The 26,007-nt window shown below is 44.3% G+C and overlaps 1 protein-coding gene across 4 annotated transcripts in view; it reads right to left on the reverse strand.

Annotated features, from left to right (window-relative positions):
• Positions 1-26,007, reverse strand: part of LOC135522104 (oxidation resistance protein 1-like) — a 155,674-nt gene that overhangs the window by 59,061 nt on the left and 70,606 nt on the right. For 2 of the 4 annotated variants that reach the window (XM_064948067.1, XM_064948065.1), the window contains exon 1: positions 3,421-3,757. The exons of the other annotated variants lie outside the window; for them this stretch is intronic. In XM_064948067.1, coding sequence (XP_064804139.1) covers positions 3,421-3,553 — 133 coding nt within the window. In that variant the 5' untranslated portion in view covers positions 3,554-3,757. Of the gene's footprint in view, positions 1-3,420; positions 3,758-26,007 lie in introns of those variants that run through there. 4 annotated transcript variants of the gene reach the window in all.

Below are 26,007 nucleotides of genomic sequence, written 5' to 3' on the forward strand. Positions count from 1 at the left end.
CCAATGCTCTAACCACTAGGCTACACTGCCGCCCCATCTACCAACTGTACGACATCATCAACCCTCCAACCACAGTCAGCTAAGCTCCCTGTCCAACCACAGCAGTCCACAGAGATCACAGGGGGGAAATCAGTCTTTAAAAGTACCTGTGTGACTAAATATCACACAGGAATGAGAGTTAACAACTTGATGAACCATTTCCCGGGCAGCAAACACCACCCAGACTATTCCATCTCAAATCTCTGACGGCTTTAATGCTAAATCTTTATTGTATACTCTCACCTCACGAAAGCACGCTTTGGCACAACATATTGAAATGGATTGGGTTGTTGCTCAGGTTCATAGGTATTCTGGGTAAACAGTGAACACATCTTTCAATTATGGTTGAGAAGACATTGAGAAGATGCTTGATATGAGTGTTGCTTAGTCAAACAGTCACAGCAGATATTGAGAGGAGGGTCGGTCAGACATTGACCTAACCAGGCTTCGGTTGCTGGCCTGTCAGTTTAGCATTAACTCTAAAAAAGACAAAAACGAATTCCGCTGCCACTGCAACCTCAGCAGAAATCAGTGCGATCCCCCTTTAACATGTCGGGTCAGATGGATGCATCGCTGCAAATGTTGCTTTTGATTGTTGTGAAGGTGTCTACTGTTAGTATCTACAGTTGAAGTCGGAAGTTTACATACACCTTATACACCAAGTACATCTAAATTCAGTTTTTCACAATTCCTGACATTTAATCCTAGTAAAGATTCCCTCTTAGGTCAGTTAGGATCACCACTTTATTTTAAGAATGTGAAATGTCAGAATAATAGTAGAGAGAATGATTTATTTCAGATTTGATTTATTTCATCACATTCCCAGTGGGTCAGAAGTTTGCATACACTCAATTAGTATTTGGTAGCATTGCCTTTAAATTGTTTAACTTGGGTCAAACGTTTCAGGTAGCCTTCCACAAGCTTCCCACAATAAGTTGGGTGAATTCCTCCTGACAGAGCTGGTGTAACTGAGTCAGGTTTGTAGGTCTCCTTGCTCACACATGCTTTTTCAGTTCTGCCCACAAATGTTCTATAGGATTGAGGTCAGGGCTTTGTGGATGGCCACTCCAATACCTTGACTTTGTTGTCCTTAAGCCATTTTGCCACAACTTTGGAAGTATGCTTGGGATCATTGTCCATTTGGAAGACCCATTTGTGACCAAGCTTTAACTTCCTGACTGATATCTTGAGATGTTGCTTCAATATATCCACATCATTTTCCTTTCTCATGATTCCATCTATTTTATGAAGTGCAACAGTCCCTCCTGCAGCAAAGTACCCCCACAACATGATGCTGCCACCCTCGTACTTCACATTTGGGATGGTGTTCTTTGGCTAGTAAGCCTCCCCCTTTTTCCTCCAAACATAACGATGGTCATTTTGGCCAAACAGTTCTATTTTTGTTTCATCAGAACAGAGGACATTTCTCGAAAAAGTATGATCTTTGTCCTCATGTGCTACCGTAGTCTGGCTTTTTTATGGCGGTTTTTGAGCAGTGGCTCCTTCCTTGCTTAGCGGCCTTTCAGGTTATGTCGATGTCGGACTCGTTTTACTGTAGCCAATACTCTGTACTGTAGCCTAAAGCACTGCTGCACATGAGGTATAAGGTCATTACGCCTGTTTGCATCAAAGCATCATTGCTCACAACGCCATTCAATCACCCTTATAAAGCATCTGACACGCCTTCATAATGCATTTCTTTTGTTGATTTCTGAAATAATCATTGAATTAATCACTGCTTGTTGGGTTATTGTGAGGACACTTTGGGGCTAAACCAGTGAAGCATTACGAATCTTCAATCGGATTTGCTATCTGTACATGCCTAACCAGCGAGGCTCAAAATAAATATGGAAATATTTTTGCCCTAAATGCGTTTCAATGTCAGTTGCTATTGTTAGTGAAGTTATTTTCCTCCATCCCAATAAATCCATAATGAGACCTATACTCCGAGAAATATTACATCAAAAACCAATATGATATAGGCCTAACAACTCTTCTCCACAAAGACAGACACCATCCATCACCATCACGGTATATCAAAATTAAACGTTCCACACAATTGGTTGTAAAAAAAAATCCACCATTATGAAAAAAAGACATCCAATTATGTGAAGGCCTATTCTAGACCTGGGTTCAAATACTATTTGAAATCATACCCAATAATTTAGCTGTGCTTGACTGAGTTTGCCTGTTGCTATAGAACCATTAGAACCATCCCCAGTCCTCACCCACATGGCACTCCAGGCAAGCTAAAATAAATGCTCAAAGTGTTTGAAAGATTTCAAATAGTATTATAAACACTGGTGTAGTACAGCTGAGATGCCAGAAGGCTGTGTGTGTGTGTGTGTGTGTGTGTGTGTGTGTGTGTGTGTGTGTGTGTGTGTGTGTGTGTGTGTGTGTGTGTGTGTGTGTGTGTGTGTGTGTGTGTGTGGCTGTGTACTGTAGCTGAGAAAAAGTGGGCTCTGTAGCAGTCAGCAGGATAATAGTTTGGTCTAATTAGGACAGAGATTAATAAGATGCATGCTCTGCTGCTCATTGTACCTTCCCAGGAAACCAAATGCCACTGAGGCCAGTTCATTAACAGTCGCTCTAATTCTCCCTAGTGCAGACAGTGTGTGTGTGTGTGTGTCTGTATGTGTGTTACTTTCCGTGTGTGTGTGTGTGTGTGTGGCTGCAGACATTGGCCCTACTAAGAGGAGAGAGGCAGGTAGTCAGGCCTGAGACAAGCCCCTCAGTAGCCTTCTGTCCCATCTGTGATGAATGAGCAGGCTAGGACCCTTACATGAACTGGTGTTCGAGGTCAAGAAAGCGTTGGCCAACTGAAGAGGGAACTGCTCAGAGCTGTGTGTGTGTGTGTGTTAAACTGGGCAATTCATGTAGTAGTATGCATTACCATAGGCTTGAAGATTGAGTTACACCAGTTCTGTTGTGAACAATGACAGAGTGCCGAATAGTGTTCACTTTTAAATGCCTAAATTGGAGATGTGTATCACAATAATGTTGTCTGTTAAAATTAACCTTCAATCAAAGCACACAATCCTTCGTTTCTCAGGTGAAGTTATAAGGTAATGCAGATTTGTATTAAGGTTTTTGTAAGCAAAAGCAATCGAAACAATGCATTTTGGTGCATTGAATTGGTTTATATTACAGACCGTGCCTTTAAGAAGCCTGTGCAGGGAAATGTGTAAACTTCACCGTCCAACTCGTGACTGTGTTGCAACTTCTTCACCGTATGCCAACTCTACTGAAAATGTACTGTAGGTTGTTAAAAAAAAATATATATATATAAAATAAACAAACACTGACTGACTTCATCTACGGTAGTCTGAACTCTGAAACATTACACGTTGAACAAGTTCGGCTCCAAGTCTATACTCACACCTGTGTTAATGTTGGTAATGTTGTCGTGCACAGGTCCAGAGTGTTCTGCGGAAGAGCCATCGGAATTCCCCCGAGTCGAGGCAGGCCAGATTCTACTCGACAGCGCGACCCTGACAGACAGAATGTAGTCCATACTTTGGAACTCGTACGAATATCACAACATGGATGCACCTTAGTTATCACTAACAACCGTTTAAAAAGAAGCCATTTCTGATATCACTGTCATAACGCAATTGCGATAAGATCTAGATAAAAGTCTTTAAAAAGTGTAATGCAGTGAAACCAGCGCACTTCAGCAGACGCAGAAATAGGAACTGAAACAACTGAACAACTTGTTCCTCCCCGATGACGTGACTGTCTGGCGTCAAGCAGTGCCCCGCACTCACTGCAGTCAATGGATACATATTATTGATAAACAATTCTAGAGAAAACGATAGAAGTTGTGAAAAAACACAACATAACGATCATAACGTGCATTATGTAGCTATAATATCCAACCTATGCAATGAATACATGTTTATTGTTATACATTGTTATAGGGCATTGTTATATTGTTTATATTCTAATATTAAGCCTGTGCCTTGGCCTTGAGGTGCGAAGTCCATTATCAAGATGGTTATTTAGGTCTGAGTGACTGTATCCCTGAATGTGAGAGTCCAACAGCCAAGATGTCTGAACCTTTATGTCATGGTGTGTACTCGCCCTGATGGGCTTCAGTTTCACCCCTATCTGTCTGTTTCCCCTCAATTGCTGCAACTTGCAAGTCTTTACTTAAAGATGACATGCATGACCATCATGGGATATGAACAAATCTCACTCTCATCTTAATAACATTGTATTCAATTGAGGAAAGCACATAGCCAGGCAGCCACTCCACTTACTATAAGTGTCCCACCATACAACATAAGGCCAGGGACTCATACTATCACTGCGGCATGTAAGTGTCTCTTCAGACACCAAGGGAAGAAGATATGGCATTTGGAATGGGTCAATGTGTGTGGAACAGCGAAGAACCCAACAGACCAGGACAAGGTGTAATAATTGGGGAGCAGAATTAGAAACTGGAAACGGCCCAATGCATTATTCATCAGCAGAGACATGGTAAGAAATGAAAGAGAGAAATAGAAATTAGTTTTAAAACGCTGAACTGGAAATAAAAGTCATCTAAACGAATTAATAGATACAATGGCCGTGTTCTCCAAGGTAAGACATATGCTGTGCTCCATCTGCTGGTTACAGTGAAAATGCAGACTGGTTTATAAATCACCTACTATTTTTATGGGCACATGGATGGGCGACAGATTAACTCTAAATTGTGACAAAGCAATAGGTCAACATGGGCACATCCAGAGCCATATAAACAGAGTCTGGCCCCTCTCAAGGTTTCCTCCTATTTCTAAGGAAGTGTTTTGGTACTTTACAACAAGTTAAAAAGCATTGTAAATGCAGGCTTTTGGTAATGTGTAGTCTGTTGTGAAAGACTAAAACAGAAGGCCAGTGTTCACAAGAGATTTGGGTCAGGGTTGCCGAGATTAAGTAAACGGTTACCATTGATTTGTAACAGTACCACAGAGTCCATTTGGCTTCCTCTCTGTCTGGCCCTGTTTTTATAAACACACGTTGCAACAAATGATTTGACAGACTGATTGATGAACTCTCAGTCAATAACACTGGTAAAGTTCCAAGTACCAAGGTGAACATGATGATGGATGAGGCTGCCTACAGTATGAGCTCTTAGTTGAGGGATTACAACTTGCTTTCTGCTCCATAGTGACCTTGAACACCATCCCCTGTCTGGGCCCCTGGGACGCTTGGCCCGGGGCAGGGTTGTTGTGATGGGTTTGGGACAGACCACCACCTGGGGCTTGTTGCTCTGTAATATATAGCTACTAAAGCTGTAAAGCTGCCCAGAGCAGTCATCAAATCATCCATTACTTCCATACAGAGGGGGGTTGGGTTTCCTCCCTGAGCTCTGTCTATTGCAGCCTAATAGGGGAAGAATTAGATACACTCTCACCATACCATCTAGCTCTGCTCCAGGGCATTAGTGTGCATTCCTCCTCTAGTTAGTGGACGAACGTGCACTAACGACCTGGACCATAGCTACGTACCATCTAGAAGGCCAACTGAACTGTAACACAGTCTGCTTATTCAGCCCTGTTTAGTTTTCCCACCTGACTACTCTAAAGGCTGTGTAATTAAGCTACTGTGTAATTTGAGTCATTTATGAAACATCCAGAGGCATTAAATAAAATGAGTCTTATTGAGTGAAGAGATTAAAGTGTCGTTCGGTTTCAAACAACATTAAGTTTGGGTGTTTAATGTATCTCTCCTTTCACATTAAAGACATTAAGGAGGTTTGTATCTGATTAAACGAGTCATCTACTGCCATTCTATCCATTCTAATGGGACCTTAGAGTTTATTCTAACTTCTGTAATGTGGTTATTAGCTCATCATATTAACAACTGTTATACATTATATAAATGTATCAGATTGTAGGAATCTCTAGTTAAGAGGACCAGCTACGGTTTGTATTGGTAACTACTTGTCTCTCTGATCCCAAGCAATCTCTTCATTACCAAACACAACACAACTTGTTGGACAGGGATCCATGCACAGAGAATCTAGTGTTACCAGTTGCCTCTGTAAGCCCTAGCCTAACATGCTGTGTATGTGTGTGTGTGTGTGTGTGTGTGTGTGTGTGTGTGTGTGTGTGTGTGTGTGTGTGTGTGTGTGTGTGTGTGTGTGTGTGTGTGTGTGTGTGTGTGTGTGTGTGTGTGTGTGTGTGTGTGTGTGTGAGAGAGAGGCTTTGTCATCGTCAAAGAGTGGTGCTGAGGCTGGACAGAGTGTTCATCTCACCAGTTTCCAGTGAGAGCCAGATAGGCTGGCTGTATAATCCCCAGAAGAGGAAGGATTTCACTATGAAACAACAAACAACAAGCCCACAGGCAGCTCCCCCGTCAACCGTCTGGTTACATAACCTGTTCACAACACATTGTGAAAGCACACACACAGATGCACACGCAAGCATGTACACACAGACACAGACATACAGACACACACAGATTCACATGCAAGCATGTACACATAGACACACAGACACAGACAGACACACACAGACACACAGGCACACACAGACATCTGTGCATTTCTCAACAACATAAATTCAGTAAAAAACAGAAAAATAAAATAACTCATGCAATACAGATACACCTGCTGGAAAACACACACAACCCGCGTTTCACTGTGTAATAATTGAGAGATGGACTGAAATAAGTGTTATAAACTAGACACCTAGTTTATAAACTAGATAGAATATGAATAGAGAGTGCTTGGAAATTAAGATGCCATTTCTCAGTACTCCTTCGAGCAGTATGTTCCATACAACTGTCACGTTCGTTATAAGGATCGGACCAAGGCGCAGCGTGGTATGCGTACATTCTTCTTTATTTAAAGAATGAACACTGAACAAACTAACAAAATAACTAAACGAAACGTGAAGCTATACAAACGAGTTCTGACAGGCAACTACACATAGACAAGATCCCCAGAAACACCAAAGGAAATGGCTACCTAAACCCTAGACAATACAAAACTAGCGTACCCACCCTAGTCACACCCTGACCTAACCAAAATATAAAGAAAACAGCGATATCTCAGGTCAGGGCATGACAACAACTGTCTTTGGGGTCTTCGAAAAGCACTATATACAGTCGGAAGTTTACATACACTTAGGTTGGAGTCATTAAAACTAATTTTTCAACCACTCCACAAATGTCTTGTTTACAAACCATAGTTTTGGCAAGTCAGTTAGCACATCTACTTTGTGCATGACACAAGCCATTTTTTCCAACAATTGTTTACAGACAGATTATTTCACTTATAATTCACTGTATCACAATTCCAGTGGGTCAGAAGTTTACATACACTAAGTTGACTGTGCCTTTAAACAGCTTGGAAAAAAACAGAAAATGATGTCATGGTTTTAGAAGCTTCTGATAGGCTAGTTGACATCATTTGAGTCAATTGGAGGTGTAGCTGTGGATGTATTTCAAGGCCTACCTTCAAACTCAGTCACTCTTTGCTTGACATCATGGGAAAATCTTTCCAAAAGCCTGAAGGTACCACGTTCATCTGTACAAACAATAGCACACAAGTATAAACACCATGGGACCATGCAGCCGTCATACCTCACAGGAAGGAGAAGCATTCTGTCTCCTAGAGGTGAACGCACTTTGGCGCGAAAAGTGCAAATAAATCCCAGAACAACAGCAAAGGACCTTGTGAAGATGCTGGAGGAAACAGGTACAAAAGTAACTATATCCACAGTAAAACGAGTCCTATATCAACATAACCTGAAAGGCCGCTCAGCAAGGAAGAAGCCACTGCTCCAAAATCGTCATAAAAAAGCTAGACTACGGTTTGCAACTGCACATGGGGACAAAGATTGTACTTTTTTGTAGAAATGTCCTCTGGTCTGATGAAACAAAAATAAAACTGTTTGGCCATAATGACCATTGTTATGTTTGGAGGAAAAAGGGCGAGCCTTGCAAGCCAAAGAACAACATCCCAACCGTGAAGCACGAGGGTGGCAGCATCATGTTTTGGGGGTGCTTTGCTGCAGGGGGGGCTGGTGCACTTCCAGGGGGGAATGGTGCGCTTCCAGGAGGGACTGGTGCATACTTCCAACATTGTTTCAAAATGACTTAAGGACAACAAAGTCAAGGTATTGGAGTGGCCATCACAAAGCCCTTATCTCAATCCTATAGAAAATGTGTGGGCAGAAATGAAAAAGCATGTGCGAGCAAGGAGGCCTACAAACCTGACTCAGTTACACCAGCTCTGTCAGGAGGAATGAGGCCTACAAACCTGACTCAGTTACACCAGCTCTGTCAGGAGGAATGGGCCAAAACTCACCCAACTTATTGTGGGAAGCTTGTGGAAGGCTACCCGAAACATTTGTCCCAAGATAAACTATTTAAAGGCAATGCTACCAAATACTAATTGAGTGTATGCAAATTTCTGACCCACTGGGAATGTGATGAAATAAATAAAAGCTGAAATAAATCATTATCTCTACTATTATTGTCACGAATATCACCGAAGGTGGCTCCCCTTCCCGTTCGGGTGGCGCTCGGCGGTTGTCGTCGCCGGTTTACTCGCTGCCACCGATCCTTTTTCCCTTTTTGTTTGGTTTTGTCTATTTGTTTTCACATGTTCCTTGTTGGGTTTTTTTGGTTTGTGTTATTTCAGTTTGATGAGCCCGCTTGTGTCTGTTAATTAAGGTGTTCGTTATTGTGGGTTTTCCGCTGTCCGTTGTTGACCAGTGTTAGGTGGAGTGTGTTACGCCTGTGTTTATCCTTGGCTCTGCGCCTGACTCCACACCCACTCATTCTTTGGACGTTACAACTATTCTGACAATCCACATTCTTAAAATAAAGTGGTGATCCTAACTGACCTAAAACAGGGCATTTTTACTAAGATTAAATGTCAGGAATTGTGAAAAACTGAGTTTAAATGTATTTCGCTAAGGTGTATGTAAACTTCCGATTTCAACTGTACATACATGTTATTACAATTGAATAACAGAGGGAGTCCAGTAAAAAGAGTGTTACAACTAGGATGATGTGAGAGAGACAAAGACTGTTTACTGTGGTTAGCACTAGGATGATGTGAGAGAGACAAAGACTGTTTACTGTGGTTAGCACTAGGATGATGTGAGAGAGACAAAGACTGTTTACTGTAGTTAGCACTAGGATGATGTGAGAGAGACAAAGACTGTTTACTGTAGTTAGCACTAGGATGATGTGAGAGAGACAAAGACTGTTTACTGTGGTTAGCACTAGGATGATGTGAGAGAGACAAAGACTGTTTACTGTGGTTAGCACTAGGATGATGTGAGAGAGACAAAGACTGTTTACTGTGGTTAGCACTAGGATGATGTGAGAGAGACAAAGACTGTTTACTGTGGTTAGCACTAGGATGATGTTAGAGAGAGACAAAGACTGTTTACTGTAGTTAGCACTAGGATGATGTGAGAGAGACAAAGACTGTTTACTGTGGTTAGCACTAGGATGATGTGAGAGAGACAAAGACTGTTTACTGTGGTTAGCACTAGGTTGATGTGAGAGAGACAAAGAACGTTTACTATAGTTAGCACTAGGATGATGTGAGAGAGACAAAGACTGTTTACTGTAGTTAGCACTAGGAGTCTCTCAGAGAGACAGACAGGTCTTCACAATGGCTGCAGTCACAGGTGGAACTGGGCCTGTCACACAACACCTCCTTCTCTCCTCCTCTCCGGTACATCTCTTCATCGGGAAAGTATAGCTTTCTCTCCAGCCCCTCAAAAGCTGTCAACAACAGCAACACAACAGATGATTCTGTTTCTCAGAAAGCGGTGCCGAATATTCATGAAGCTATGAATCTATGTTGTGGAAAATGTCTGTTAGGAATGTGACAATGCCAAATTGAATCATGTGGAGCAACTGGCTGTCTGTATACATCACATACTGGACTTATATAACCATCATTAATGTCACTTAGTCATCCAAATGGCGCTTTATTCCCTACAGTGCACTACTCCTGACCAGGGCACATAGTGCTCGGGTCAAAAGTAGTGCACTATATAGGGAATAGGGTGACGTTTGGAATGCACTCCTTAATAACTGCCATTATTCACGCTTGGTTTTAAACAAACTGCCCTCACTTGAAAGTCTGCTTTCAGTCCTTTGTCTTTTCTCATACAAAATGGAGTTCTAATGCTCTCCTATAACAAGAGCCTTTTTATGATATGTCATTTGCTCTCCTCTCTGCGGTTAACCTCAGTATGGGTAGTTACTGTAAGCTGCAGTGCAGAGGGTGAGCGGGGACTGCAATTACCCAGCCCCTTCATCAGGCCTTGGCCTATGTGCTCGCAGTGTGGGAGTCAAGGCTACCAATCATACTCCAGAAAATTATTTCGCTCTCTCGGACTCATAGGTAGTCAATTTAGTGTTCAAGGCCATTACTGGGGCCGAGATGGACCCCACCTCAGCTGCCTTGCCTTCCCAGAGTCACTGCTCCTAGAACCAGGGTAGCTATAACTAACATTACCACAGCATTATTGACTCTTTATGTCATGCATACATGCTTTATGAATGGTACATATCACCACTCTAAGCAAAGTGTTACTATTCAGTGTCGGCATTCTGCTGATGTTTGGAGAAAAGAACCCTTAACAAAGGAGAATCATCCCATCAGAGACACGGTTCAATTTTTAGAAGATAAGCCTCTTGTCACAGTCAATTGTGTTCTTATACGCTTCAGGGTTTGTTTTTTCAACTCTTCCACAATTCATGAAACTTATGCTGTTTTGGTTCAGTTAGTGGCAGATTTTAGACCAAAACTCTGAAAACTTTTGATCTGATATATTATTGATGAAAAATTATGCAGTTAGTGTGGAATACAGAAATAGGCTTCGAAAACACCCTCAACTCGACAAAGAGTTATAAAAACATGCGCTGCACATTTAAGATAACAAAAGGTTATTTCCTTTTGAGTACAAACATTATCAGAACACGAATACTATGTCATAAATGTTATTGTTCGCCATTTCTAAATGGTTCCAGAGAAAAAAAGCATCCATCTATAGATTAGTTCTATTAAACCCAACGTACTAGACTGGACTGGAGAGCATCTTGAGTGTTGGGAGAGGACCAAAGCAAAGCTTGGTTGTGACTCAGCCACAGCCACCGCCAGCCCACCACACTAATTCTATCCGTTGCATTGATTCCTCTTTTTTCCTCTGGGACAGCGCAGTTGTCCTGGTCTGTTGTGATAGATCACTGCATCGTGAGAGCCAGAGCCATCTTTCACCAGCAACTATAACCCCCCGTCCCCAGCTCATGGTCATCCATCTATCCTCCTGTGGCCGTGGGTGTCTGTACAGTGGATGTCTCAGGCTCCACTGGGAGGCTGGGTGGCCCCAGGAATAATGACCAGGGGTACACAGTGACCATCAGCTCAGCTCATCTCTCTCTTGTTCTCTTTCTCATTGTCTCTCTCTCTCTCTCTCTCTCTCTCGTTGTCACATTATGATATGAGGAGAGGAGGAGAGGAAGAGAGAGGAGGAGGGGAGAGAGGAGAGGAGAGGAGAAGATGAAAGGTGGAGAGGAGGAGGGGGAAGATGAGAGGAGAGGAGGAGGAGGAGAGGAGAAGATGACAGGTGGAGAGGAGAGGAGGGGAAAGAGGAGAGGAGGAGGAGGAGGAGAGGAGAAGAGGAGAGGGGAAAGAGGAGATGAGAAGGAGAGGGGAAGATGAGAGGTGGAGAGGAGAGGAGAGGAGAAGGAGAGGGGAAAGAGGAGGAGAAGGAGAGGGGAAGATGGAGAGGTGGAGAGGAGAGGAGAAGGAGAGGGGAAAGAGGAGAGGAGAAGGAGAGGGGAAGATGGGCGGTGGAGAGGAGAGGAGAAGGAGAGAGGAAAGAGGAGAGGAGAAGGAGAGGGGGAGAGGAGAGGTGGAGAGGAGAGGAGAAGGAGAGGGGAAAGAGGAGAGGAGAAGGAGAGGGAAGATGAGAGGAGAGGAGGAGGAGAGGAAAATATAAAAGGTGGAGAGGAGAGGAGGAGGGGAAAGAGGAGAGGAGGAGGAGAGGGTATGATGGAGAGGTGGAGAGGAGAGGATAAGGAGAGAGGAAAGAGGAGATGAGAAGGAGAGGGGAAAGAGGAGAGGAGAAGGAGAGGGGAAGATGAGAGGTGGAGAGGAGAGGAGAAGGAGAGGGGAAAGAGGAGAGGAGAAGGAGAGGGAAGATGAGAGGAGAGGAGGAGGAGGAGAAGAGAAGAGGTAGAGAGGAGAGGAGAAGGAGAGGGGAAAGGGAGAGGAGAAGGAGAGGGAAGATGAGAGGAGAGGAGGAGGAGAGGATAAGATGAAAGGTGGAGAGGAGAGGGGGAGGGAAAGAGGAGAGGAGGAGGAGGAGGGGAGAAGATGAGAGGTGGAGAGGAGAGGAGGAGGAGGGGAAAGAGGAGATGAGAAGGAGAAGGGAAGATGGGGAGGTGGAGAGAAGAGGAGAAGGAGAGGGGTAAGAGGAGAGAAGGAGAGGGGAAGATGGGGAGGTGGAGAGGAGAAGGAGAGGGGAAAGAGGAGAGGAGAAGGAGAGGGGAAAGAGGAGAGGAGAAGGAGAGGGGAAGATGAAGAGGTGGAGAGGAGAGGATAAGGAAAGAGGAAAGAGGAGAGGAGAAGGAGAGGGGAAAGATGAGAGGTGGAGAGGAGAGGAGAAGGAGAGGGGAAAGATGAGAGGTGGAGAGGAGAGTTGTCTGTTTCTGAGAAAGGTTTCATTTCAGGAGGTAAAGATGAACATCAGACATGCACCACGGCTCTCGTCACGCAGGCAATTTATTAAAACAATAAAGCCTAGCCCCACTATAACGCTGACAGCTCTACATGCTGAGACAGGGAGTGGGAAGAGACAGGGAGTGGGAAGAGACAGTGAGGGGGAAGAGACAGGGAGGGGGCAGAGACAGGGAGGGGGTAGAGACAGGGAGGGGGAAGAGACAGTGAGGGGGAAGAGACAGGGAGGGGGCAGAGACAGGGAGGGGGAAGAGACAGGGAGGGGGAAGAGACAGGGAGGGGGACATCTCAGTGAAATAAACAAGATCAGTTGTACTCATTGAACTCTGAGGCTGGAATTAATTGGTTTCTCTTTAAGTCAGACACACTCTTATATTTCATCATTATCTTAAACACTCCCAAGAATCATAATGCCAAAATGGACGACGACTGTCGTTTTAGCTGCTCTACTTCCTCCCTCTCCTCCCCTGTCGCCTGGAGTATATGAGCAGCTGATTGATACAGTATGTGCATCACAAATGGCACCATATTCTCTATATCCCTATGGGAACTGGTCAAAAGTAGTGCATTATATAGTGAATACAGTAGAATGACATTTGGGACACAGTCAGTGGCAACTTGGATTTAAGAAGGCGTCACCCAGTCTATTTGGACACATCACCCAGCCTGTCCTGCCCATCAAATTGACAAACATGACAAAGGGTCTGTACTCAATCCATCTATCTTAAAACACCCTTTGACCCTCTCCATCCAGCACTATGATATCACTGCTTCCATCCACAACACAGGGCCTAAATTGGATAATAAATCTCTCTTCTCTGAAACACGCTAGATGGGTAATTTGTTGGTTAAATGATGAGTTGAGCAGGCACGTATTGGATGAGCTGAGATGTAAGTTGTTATCGCCATTGAATTCATTACAATATAGTCAAACTGACAGAGACTATTGGCATATAGGCTAAGCCCTGTATCACATTTCTTTGGGACAGTAGAACTGATTGTAAGAGTCCAAGCGAGCATGAAACACTATAGCGTATAGTCTATTCTCTGATGCAGCACCAAAGAGAATGTTCTGGGCCGACACACTAACATTTAACAAGATTAATGAAAGCACTGTCCACTGACCCATGTTGTGTAGACTGCATACTGCACTGTTAGCTAAATCTTGTCCCGCAGATATATTCTTCCCCTTGGATAAACTATTACATGGCCAACCCGGGACCTTGGACTGCATAAAATACAAAGTCTCATTAGAATAAGGAGATGGGAGTTCAAGGAAGGGGGTTGAGATGGTGGAGCGCACCAGTGGCGTGTATTCATGGGTGCCAATGGAAGCCAGGCTTTCCCCCAAAATTACAACAAATATATATGATAAAATCATTGATATCCTTCATCTCTGTGTTTTATCATTTTCCTTTAATTTGCAAGAGGCTGAATGTATCTCACCGGAGAATGCATCCAAGCGAGCGAAACTGTCTCTGTATGTGTAGGCCATCTATCCGATGCCGTCTGGTCAAAAATAATATGCCATTGTTGCCGCCCGGACCAATTGCCGCCTGGACTAAATCACCTCTTGGGGCTAGGGGGCAGAATTTTCACTTTTGGATAAATAGCGTGCCCAATTTCAACTTCCTGCTACTCATGCCAAGAATATAAGATATGCATATTATTAATAGATTTGGATAGTAAGCACTCTGAAGTTTCTAAAACTGTTTGAATCATGTCTGTGAGTATAACAAAACTTATGTAGCAGGCAAAGCCCCGAGGACTAACTGTTCAAAATTATATATTTTTTCCCTCTCTCTGTTCCCTGACTTGTTATTGCCAACGAATATTTCTTAGGAATCTGTTTTCAATTCCTACCGCTTCCACTGGATGTCACCAGTCTTTGGAATTTGGTTGAGGTTATTACTTTGTTCAATGAAGAAGTAGGCCAACTAGGAACTGGGTACACTGTGAGTTGCGCAAGACATGAAAAGTGGCGCTGGTTTGTTTTTATTCCTGTATTGAACACAGATTGCCCTGTCTACAATTTGATCGATTATTAACATTTAAAAATACCTAAAGTTGTATTACAAAACTAGTTGGAAATATTTTGTCAAAGTTTATAGGCAACTTTTAAAATATTTGTAGTGACGTTGCGTTTTTTGTAAGCTGTTTTTTTCTGAATCAAATGCGCCTTTATAAATGGACATTTTGGATATATATTGACGGAATTAATCGAACAAAAGGACCAATTGTGATGTTTATGGGACATATTGGAATGCCAACAGAAGAAGCTCGTCAAAGGTAATGCATGTTTTATATTTTATTTCAGCGTTTTGTGTAGCACCTGCAGGGTTGAAATATGCTAACTCCTTTGTTTACTGCTGGTGCAGATGGTGTAGGCTCTCAGATAATAGCTTTTTTAATTTATAGCTTTTTTAAAAATTTTAAATATGACATGTTGGCTGGATTCACAACGAGTGTAGCTTTAATTGAGTATCTTACATGTATGATTTAATGAAAGTTTTAATTTTATAGTATTTTATTTGAATCTGGCGCTCTGCATTTTCCCTGGCAATTGGCCAGTTGAGACATTTGCATCCCGCCTATCCCTAACTAGTTTTTAAGAACAAATTCTTATTTACAATGACGACCTACCCCCCTGGCCAAACCCTCTCCTAACCCGGATGACGCTGAGCCAATTGTGCGCCACCCTATGGGACTCCTGATCACAGCCGGGTTGTGACACAGCCTGGGAACGAACCAGGGTCTGTAATGACGCCTCTGCTGCGCCACTCGGGAGGCAACATTCATTGTTGCATCTCGTTGTGTTGTTGTGCTCCAGTGGCTAGCTACAGTAGCTAGTCAAAATTGGTCCTTTCCTAAATTAGCCATGGTTTTAATTAAAACACTTCATTATAACGGCGACTGATGCAACCATAAATTCATACATTGTGCCCCAATATGCAGCTAGATGTAAAAGGCTAATGTTAACTTGCTAACGTTTCGTCAACATGAAAGAGAGAAGGGTGGCATTGCTGTTTCTCAACAAGTTTTTCTACTTGCACACACACACACACACACACACACACACACACACACACACACACACACACACACACACACACACACACACACACACACACACACACACACACACACACACACGCTAAACATAGGTGATTTGATGATGTTGAAGTGGTGTAGTTGAATTGAACTTGCAGTAACTCTCCATGGTTCTAAATCAATAGTAGTTCAATAGTCCAAAAATGTCATAAACGTTAACTTGCTTGACCATGCTGTAAGTCATGTAACTGTTGTTACATGCAGTATGCTTTGTGGACTTCACCAGACAGAGATTGCTCTCTGGTTTTGTGACGACACAAATGTGTTGTTGAATTTATCTGCCACTGTGTCTTCTTATTGTCTCAGCCTTACGAATATATATCACAGTGGCAAGGTAGTTAACTAACAGGTTATAGAGCAAACAACCCCATTATCAAAACACATAGATTGTAATAACACTTTTTTTCTGGCTTGGCTTCCCCAGTGATTTTACCTAGGCACCTCTACTGGATCAGAATAAATCACATGCAGCTGAAGGGGGTGTTCACATTTCAAGGACTGCAAGGCTACTGCTGGACCTGGGCCTTCCCCATGCCCTGGCCTTGATTGGGCCTTGATTGGGCCGAGGTGCTGCCTGCACATTAACCTCTGACAACAAGACACTTCCGAAGAGATCTGGTCAATAACAGGGGTCTAATCTAGTGCTAATCACCTACTTAGAGGAATCAATCACAATACTCTTGTTATGGGTCTGTATTATAGGAAACATAGAAGGACAGTTTCTTCATTGAGGAAGCATTTTAGTCTAGGACTAGACTTAATCTGTGTCTGGGAAATCTGCACAGTTGAAAATGACATGTGTGCTGTAGCCAGATCCTATGGCTAAATAAATGTGTAAATAACTTTAATGATTGTGTGAATGGTAACATTTGTATGCTCCTTACTGGCATCAGGCCTACAAGTGCCATTCTGAAACTAATTAATATAACACTGAATATGGAAGAAGTAAGCAAACATTTAATGGGTAACAATAAATACAACTCTTACACACCTGCATCAACGCAGGTGTGTAAAACACAAACACAGGACGGTGAAATATAACTGTCTCAATGTAACGGGATCCAATAAATTCATGAGCAAAACGAAAACAAATATCAACAGTTATTTGGAGAGGCAGGACTTATTTTACACAAACACGCACACACACATGCACGCACACACACGCACATACACACAGCGGCAGGAAAAAACTGCTTACTCTTCATTTGAGCTGTATGTAATCAATCCCTGGCATGGGACGGCTGACTGGCTGATTGGCTGACTGGCTGGCAGGCTGGCTGGCTGACTGACTGGCTGACGGGCTGACTGGCTGGCTGACAATGTGATTACTTGGCGGTGGCATTTATAAATTGAACTCAGATTGGAGGAGAGGAGACGAGGGCTGCAGAGAGACTTCACGTCAACGTAATTACACCACAGATATTTTACAGTACACTGCAGTAAATTCAGCTCCCCACTGCTGAATTGACCACAAGAGAAAATTGCATGACATTTGTTGTGGTGCTATTTAGCATAGTGTCATATCATAGGCCAATGACATTGAGATGATACGAAGAGGGGTGTTAGTGTCAGACCAGAGGTGTGTGTGCGTGCATGCATACGTGCGTGCATGTGTGATACACAAATCCCACCATGGAGATTGATTTTCTGGCTAACCATGCTTTATAGTAGCTCCGGTTAAACTGTATCTCTCTCAAGCTGTAAATAGCAGGAAATCCTCCACACCCACCCTTTAATCTGGGGTAACTTTGAAAAAAGACAAAGCAATCTGTATGCCACATTATCAAAGCCTTGTCTTGTGTTGTTCAGGAATGATGTTGGTCTATGTGCTCGATACTAACCATAATTCAGTCAAACATCTCCTCTACACAGCCTTTGCCCCAAATAGCACCATATTCCCTATATGGTGCACTAATTTTGACCAGGGCTCATAGGGCTCTCTTCAAAAGCAGCACACTATGTAGGGAATAGGGTGCCATTTGGGACACACACACAGAAAAGACTATCCTGTGTCACACCCTGACCATAGTTTGCTTTGTATGTTTCTATGTTTTGGTTGGTCAGGGTGTAATCTGAGTGGGCAGTCTATGTTGGATGTCTTGTTTGTCTATTTCTATGTCTGGCCTGATATGGTTCTCAATCAGAGGCAGGTGTTAGTCATTGTCTCTGATTGGGAACCATATTTAGGTAGCCTGGGTTTCACTGTGTGTTGGTGGGTGATTGTTCCTGTCTCTGTGTCTACACCAGATAGGACTGTTTAGGTTTTCGTTCATTTATTGTTTTGTTAGTTATTTCATGTCTAGTTCCCTTAATTAAAGAACATGAATAACCACCACGCTGCATTTTGGTCCGCTTCTCTTTCACCAGAGGAAAACCCTTACATCCTGAATGGAACAAACCTGTTTATTGTTTAGATTGATAAAACCAAGAGCTACGACGACTGATTTAATTTGCCTTGTAGGACAATGGAAGCATGGCTGGTGTAATGGATAGCTGTGACCCACCTGGTCACTAAATCTTTGCCCCCGTGAGATATGCCTCTCAATAATTCAGACAGTTAATGAATGCAGTGTGGGTGAAGGGATGTGGAGAGAGAGAGAGGGAAAGAGAGAGAGAGGGAAAGAGAGAGAGAGGGAAAGAGAGAGAGAGAGAGAGAGAGAGAGAGAGAGAGAGAGAGAGAGAGAGAGAGAGAGAGAGAGAGAGAGAGAGAGTGGGAAAGAGAGGGGGAGAAAGATTGAGAGAGCACTACATCCACAAAGAGAGTAATATGCAATGACTAAGAAAGTTCAAAGCTCCAAACCCAGAAAACAGAGGTGACATTAAGGCTTATAACCAAGTTATCATCCAACCGAGCCCACGTCTCCCAGGGGATGAGTAAAGCATTGACCTTTGAAAAAAATGCTTCCAAGCATGGTCATAACTTTACTTGTAATTTTGTACTTTACCTCATTACTTTAAATGGGCACAATTAAACATCTGAGACTTCCTGCTGCCTGGCTGGGGCTGCGTCTGAAATGTCACCATAGTCCCTGTATAGTGCACCCTGGGCTCTATATAGGGTGTCATTCCAGACACTGTCTGGAACACTACCTCTGCCTGACAGATAGACACTGGGGGGGAGACAGGCATACAGACACTGGGGGGCAGACAGACAGACACACACTGGGGGGCAGACAGGCAGACACTGGAGGGCAGACAGACAAACAGACACTGGGGGGCAGACAGACAGACACACACTGGGGGGCAGACAGACAGACACTAAAGGGGCAGACAGACAAACACACACTTGGGGGCAGAAAGACACACACTGGGGGAAGACAGACAGACACTGGGGGAAAGACAAACAGACACTGGGGGGCAGACAGACAGACAGACACTGGGGGGCAGACAGACAGACAGACCCTGGGGGACAGACAGGCAGACAGACAGACAGACAGACAGACAGACACTGGGGGGCAGACAGACAGACAGACACAGGGGGCCAGACAGACAGACAGACCCTGGGGGGCAGGCAGACAGACAGACAGACAGACAGACAGACAAACAGACAGACAGACAGACAGACAGACAGACACTGGGGGGCGGCAGACAGACAGACACTGGGGGGCAGACAGACAGACAGACACTGGGGGGCGGACAGACAGACAGACAGACAGACAGACAGACAGACAGACAGACAGACAGACAGACAGACAGACAGACAGACAGACACTGGGGGAGGGAAGGCAATTCATCACCATGGTGGGGAACATAATAACAAACAACAGACAGAATAATAAAACATTGATTTTGCACCATAACAAAGGACAATACACTTCCAGCACTCTCTGGGCTGTTCAGGCAATGTTACCCGAGGGAAACAAAACAAAAACTATTTTGGATTGTTGATTTTTTTGGAAAGCAAAAACCCAATGTGATGCAGCCAGCAAAACGTTACAACGTCTTTCTGTGTCCTGCCTCCTGTGGGTATTTCTTATCACCAGGCAAACACTGTGGCTGACCATACCAGTGTGTAATGTGGAGAGTCCTGCTCTGCTCTGAGAGGCTTAACGATGGAAGGTTCTTATACAGGATTACCTTACTGCAGTCTGCCTTAAACCCTGGACTTGTCCTGGGGTGGGGGAGAGCCTCCAGGACTCCGCCTGACGTAGGATCACATTGTTGGGCCACATGGATGTGCGGAGCAGAGCTGGGGTGGTAGTTACAGTAGGTAGGAAAGGCCTTGTGGGAGGCAGGGCACAGACAGGGTTACACAGAAACAGGTCTCCGTGAGAGGCTCCACTGACTCCCGCCCAGGGCTGGATTTGAGACCTGAGCTCCCTGATGCTACGTGACCAGCCTCAGCCAAGCTGGCTGCTATCTCGACACACAGAAGAGGCTCTGCTGGCATGACCAGCGAGCACGGGAGAGTGGGCTGCATGGGGCCGGCTATACTGCTGTACTGCCAAATTGCATGGGACTCTATAGGCCAGGGGCCACTCCCACACAAAGCTGGCCCCTGCTACAGCTAAACCATAGGGGAATCACAACCACCCTGCAACAGCTAAACCATAAGGGAATCACAACCACCATTTTACAGTTAAAACCATAGGGGAATCACAACCACCCTGCTACAGCTAAAAACATAAGGGAATCACAACCACCATGCTACAGCTAAAACCATAAGGGATTCACAACCACCATGCTACAGCTAAAACCATAAGGGATTCACAACCACCATTTTACAGCTAAAACCATAAGGGATTCACAACCACCATGCTACAGCTAAAACCACAAGGGAATCACAACCACCATGCTACAGCTAAAACCATAAGGGATTCACACCCACCCTGCTACAGCTAAAACCATAAGGGATTCACAACCACCATGCTACAGCCAAAATCATAAGGGATTCACAACCACCATGCTACAGCTAAAACCATAAGGGATTCACAACCACCCTGCTACAGCTAAAACCATAAGGGAATCACAACCACCCTGCTACAGCTAAACCATAAGGGAATCACAACCACCATTTTACAGCTAAACCATAAGTGATTCACAACCACCATGCTACAGCTAAACCATAAGGGAATCACAACCACCATTTTACAGCTAAAACCATAAGGGATTCACAACCACCATGCTACAGCTAAAACCACAAGGGAAACCACAACCACCATGCTACAGCTAAAACCATAAGGGAATCACAACCACCATTTTACAGTTAAAACCATAGGGGAATCACAACCACCATGCTACAGCTAAAACCATAATGGACTCACAACCACCATTTTACAGCTAAAACCATAAGGGATTCACAACCACCATGCTACAGCTAAACCATAAGGGATTCACAACCACCATGCTACAGCTAAAAACATAAGGGAATCACAACCACCATGCTACAGCTAAAACCATAAGGGATTCACAACCACCATGCTACAGCTAAAACCATAAGGGATTCACAACCACCATTTTACAGCTAAAACCATAAGGGATTCACAACCACCATGCTACAGCTAAAACCACAAGGGAATCACAACCACCATGCTACAGCTAAAACCATAAGGGATTCACACCCACCCTGCTACAGCTAAAACCATAAGGGATTCACAACCACCATGCTACAGCCAAAATCATAAGGGATTCACAACCACCATGCTACAGCTAAAACCATAAGGGATTCACAACCACCCTGCTACAGCTAAAACCATAAGGGAATCACAACCACCCTGCTACAGCTAAACCATAAGGGAATCACAACCACCATTTTACAGCTAAACCATAAGTGATTCACAACCACCATGCTACAGCTAAACCATAAGGGAATCACAACCACCATTTTACAGCTAAAACCATAAGGGATTCACAACCACCATGCTACAGCTAAAACCACAAGGGAAACCACAACCACCATGCTACAGCTAAAACCATAAGGGAATCACAACCACCATTTTACAGTTAAAACCATAGGGGAATCACAACCACCATGCTACAGCTAAAACCATAATGGACTCACAACCACCATTTTACAGCTAAAACCATAAGGGATTCACAACCACCATGCTACAGCTAAACCATAAGGGATTCACAACCACCATGCTACAGCTAAAACCACAAGGGATTCACAACCACCATGCTACAGCTAAAACCATAAGGGAATCACAACCACCATTTTACAGTTAAAACCATAGGGGAATCACAACCACCCTGCTACAGCTAAAACCATAAGGGACTCACAACCACCATTTTACAGCTAAAACCATAAGGGATTCACAACCACCATGCTACAGCTAAAACCACAAGGGAATCACAACCACCATGCTACAGGTAAAACCATAAGGGATTCACAACCACCCTGCTACAGCTAAAACCATAAGGGATTCACAACCACCATGCTACAGCTAAAACCACAAGGGAATCACAACCACCCTGCTACAGCCAAAACCATAAGGGATTCACAACCACCATGCTACAGCTAAAACCATAAGGGATTCACAACCACCCTGCTACAGCTAAAACCATAAGGGATTCACAACCACCATGCTACAGCTAAAACCACAAGGGAATCACAACCACCATGCTACAGCTAAAACCATAAGGGATTCACAACCACCCTGCTACAGCTAAAACCATAAGGGAATCACAACCACCATGCTACAGCTAAACCATAAGGGAATCACAACCACCCTGCAACAGCTAAACCATAAGGGATTCACAACCACCATGCTACAGCTAAAACCACAAGGGAATCACAACCACCCTGCTACAGCTAAAACTACAAGGGAATCACAACCACCCTGCTACAGCTAAAACCATAAGGGATTCACAACCACCCTCCTACAGCTAAACCATAAGGGATTCACAACCACCATGCTACAGCTAAACCATAAGGGCTTCACAACCACCCTGCTACAGCTAAACCATAAGGGCATCACAACCACCATTTTACAGCTAAAACCATAAGGGATTCACAACCACCATGCTACAGCTAAAACCACAAGGGAATCACAACCACCCTGCTACAGCCAAAACCATAAGGGATTCACAACCACCATGCTACAGCTAAAACCATAAGGGATTCACAACCACCCTGCTACAGCTAAAACCATAAGGGAATCACAACCACCCTGCTACAGCTAAAACCATAAGGGATTCACAACCACCATGCTACAGCTAAAACCACAAGGGAATCACAACCACCATGCTACAGCTAAAACCATAAGGGATTCACAACCACCCTGCTACAGCTAAAACCATAAGGGAATCACAACCACCATGCTACAGCTAAACCATAAGGGAATCACAACCACCCTGCAACAGCTAAACCATAAGGGATTCACAACCACCATGCTACAGCTAAAACCATAAGGGATTCACAACCACCCTGCTACAGCTAAAACCATAAGGGAATCACAACCACCCTGCTACAGCTAAAACCATAAGGGATTCACAACCACCCTCCTACAGCTAAACCATAAGTGATTCACAACCACCATGCTACAGCTAAACCATAAGGGAATCACAACCACCATTTTACAGCTAAAACCATAAGGGATTCACAACCACCATGCTACAGCTAAAACCACAAGGGAAACCACAACCACCATGCTACAGCTAAAACCATAAGGGAATCACAACCACCATTTTACAGTTAAAACCATAGGGGAATCACAACCACCCTGCTACAGCTAAAACCATAAGGGACTCACAACCACCATTTTACAGCTAAAACCATAAGGGATTCACAACCACCATGCTACAGCTAAACCATAAGGGAATCACAACCACCATTTTACAGCTAAAACCATAAGGGATTCACAACCACCATGCTACAGCTAAAACCACAAGGGAATCACAACCACCATGCTACAGCTAAAACCATAAGGGAATCACAACCACCATTTTACAGTTAAAACCATAGGGGAATCACAACCACCCTGCTACAGCTAAAACCATAAGGGACTCACAACCACCATTTTACAGCTAAAACCATAAGGGATTCACAACCACCATGCTACAGCTAAAACCACAAGGGAATCACAACCACCATGCTACAGGTAAAACCATAAGGGATTCACAACCACCCTGCTACAGCTAAAACCATAAGGGATTCACAACCACCATGCTACAGCTAAAACCACAAGGGAATCACAACCACCCTGCTACAGCCAAAACCATAAGGGATTCACAACCACCATGCTACAGCTAAAACCATAAGGGATTCACAACCACCCTGCTACAGCTAAAACCATAAGGGAATCACAACCACCCTGCTACAGCTAAAACCATAAGGGATTCACAACCACCATGCTACAGCTAAAACCACAAGGGAATCACAACCACCATGCTACAGCTAAAACCATAAGGGATTCACAACCACCCTGCTACAGCTAAAACCATAAGGGATTCACAACCACCATGCTACAGCTAAACCATAAGGGAATCACAACCACCCTGCAACAGCTAAACCATAAGGGATTCACAACCACCATGCTACAGCTAAAACCACAAGGGAATCACAACCACCCTGCTACAGCTAAAACCACAAGGGAATCACAACCACCCTGCTACAGCTAAAACCATAAGGGATTCACAACCACCCTCCTACAGCTAAACCATAAGGGATTCACAACCACCATGCTACAGCTAAACCATAAGGGCTTCACAACCACCCTGCTACAGCTAAAACCACAAGGGAATCACAACCACCCTGCTACAGCTAAAACCATAAGGGATTCACAACCACCCTGCTACAGCTAAAACCATAAGGGATTCACAACCACCATGCTACAGCTAAAACCACAAGGGAATCACAACCACCCTGCTACAGCCAAAACCATAAGGGATTCACAACCACCATGCTACAGCTAAAACCATAAGGGATTCACAACCACCCTGCTACAGCTAAAACCATAAGGGAATCACAACCACCATGCTACAGCTAAACCATAAGGGAATCACAACCACCATTTTACAGCTAAACCATAAGGGATTCACAACCACCATGCTACAGCTAAAACCACAAGGGAATCACAACCACCCTGCTACAGCTAAAACCACAAGGGAATCACAACCACCCTGCTACAGCTAAAACCATAAGGGATTCACAACCACCCTCCTACAGCTAAACCATAAGGGATTCACAACCACCATGCTACAGCTAAACCATAAGGGCTTCACAACCACCATGCTACAGCTAAAACCATAAGGGAATCACAACCACCATGCTACAGCTAAAACCATAAGGGAGTCACAAGGTGTCTGGGCAAGGGCAAGGTGTCTGGTAACATGACTGAATACAAACAGTGCAGCTATTCCCTCCGTAAGGCTATCAAACAAGCTAAGCGTCAGTACAGAGACAAAGTAGAATCTCAATTCAACGGCTCAGACACAAGAGGCATGTGGCAGGGTCTACAGTCAATCACGGACTACAGGAAGAAATCCAGCCCAGTCACGGACCAGGATGTCTTGCTCCCAGGCAGACTAAATAACTTTTTTGCCCGCTTTGAGGACAATACAGTGCCACTGACACGGCCTGCAACGGAAACATGCGGTCTCTCCTTCACTGCAGCCGAGGTGAGTAAAACACTTAAATGTGTTAACCCTCGCAAGGCTGCAGGCCCAGACGGCATCCCCAGCCGCGCCCTCAGAGCATGCGCAGACCAGCTGGCTGGTGTGTTTACGGACATATTCAATCAATCCCTATACCAGTCTGATGTTCCCACATGCTTCAAGAGGGCCACCATTGTTCCTGTTCCCAAGAAAGCTAAGGTAACTGAGCTAAACGACTACCGCCCCGTAGCACTCACTTCCGTCATCATGAAGTGCTTTGAGAGACTAGTCAAGGACCATATCACCTCCACCCTACCTGACACCCTAGACCCACTCCAATTTGCTTACCGCCCAAATAGGTCCACAGACGATGCAATCTCAACCACACTGCACACTGCCCTAACCCATCTGGACAAGAGGAATACCTATGTGAGAATGCTGTTCATCGACTACAGTTCGGCATTCAACACCATAGTACCCTCCAAGCTCGTCATCAAGCTCGAGACCCTGGGTCTCGACCCCGCCCTGTGCAACTGGGTACTGGACTTCCTGAGGGCCGCCCCCAGGTGGTGAGGGTAGGTAACAACATCTCCTCCCCGCTGATCCTCAACACTGGG

Source organism: Oncorhynchus masou, chromosome 30, assembly GCF_036934945.1.
Source record: "Oncorhynchus masou masou isolate Uvic2021 chromosome 30, UVic_Omas_1.1, whole genome shotgun sequence".
In the NCBI taxonomy this organism is placed as follows: Eukaryota; Metazoa; Chordata; class Actinopteri; order Salmoniformes; family Salmonidae; genus Oncorhynchus; species Oncorhynchus masou.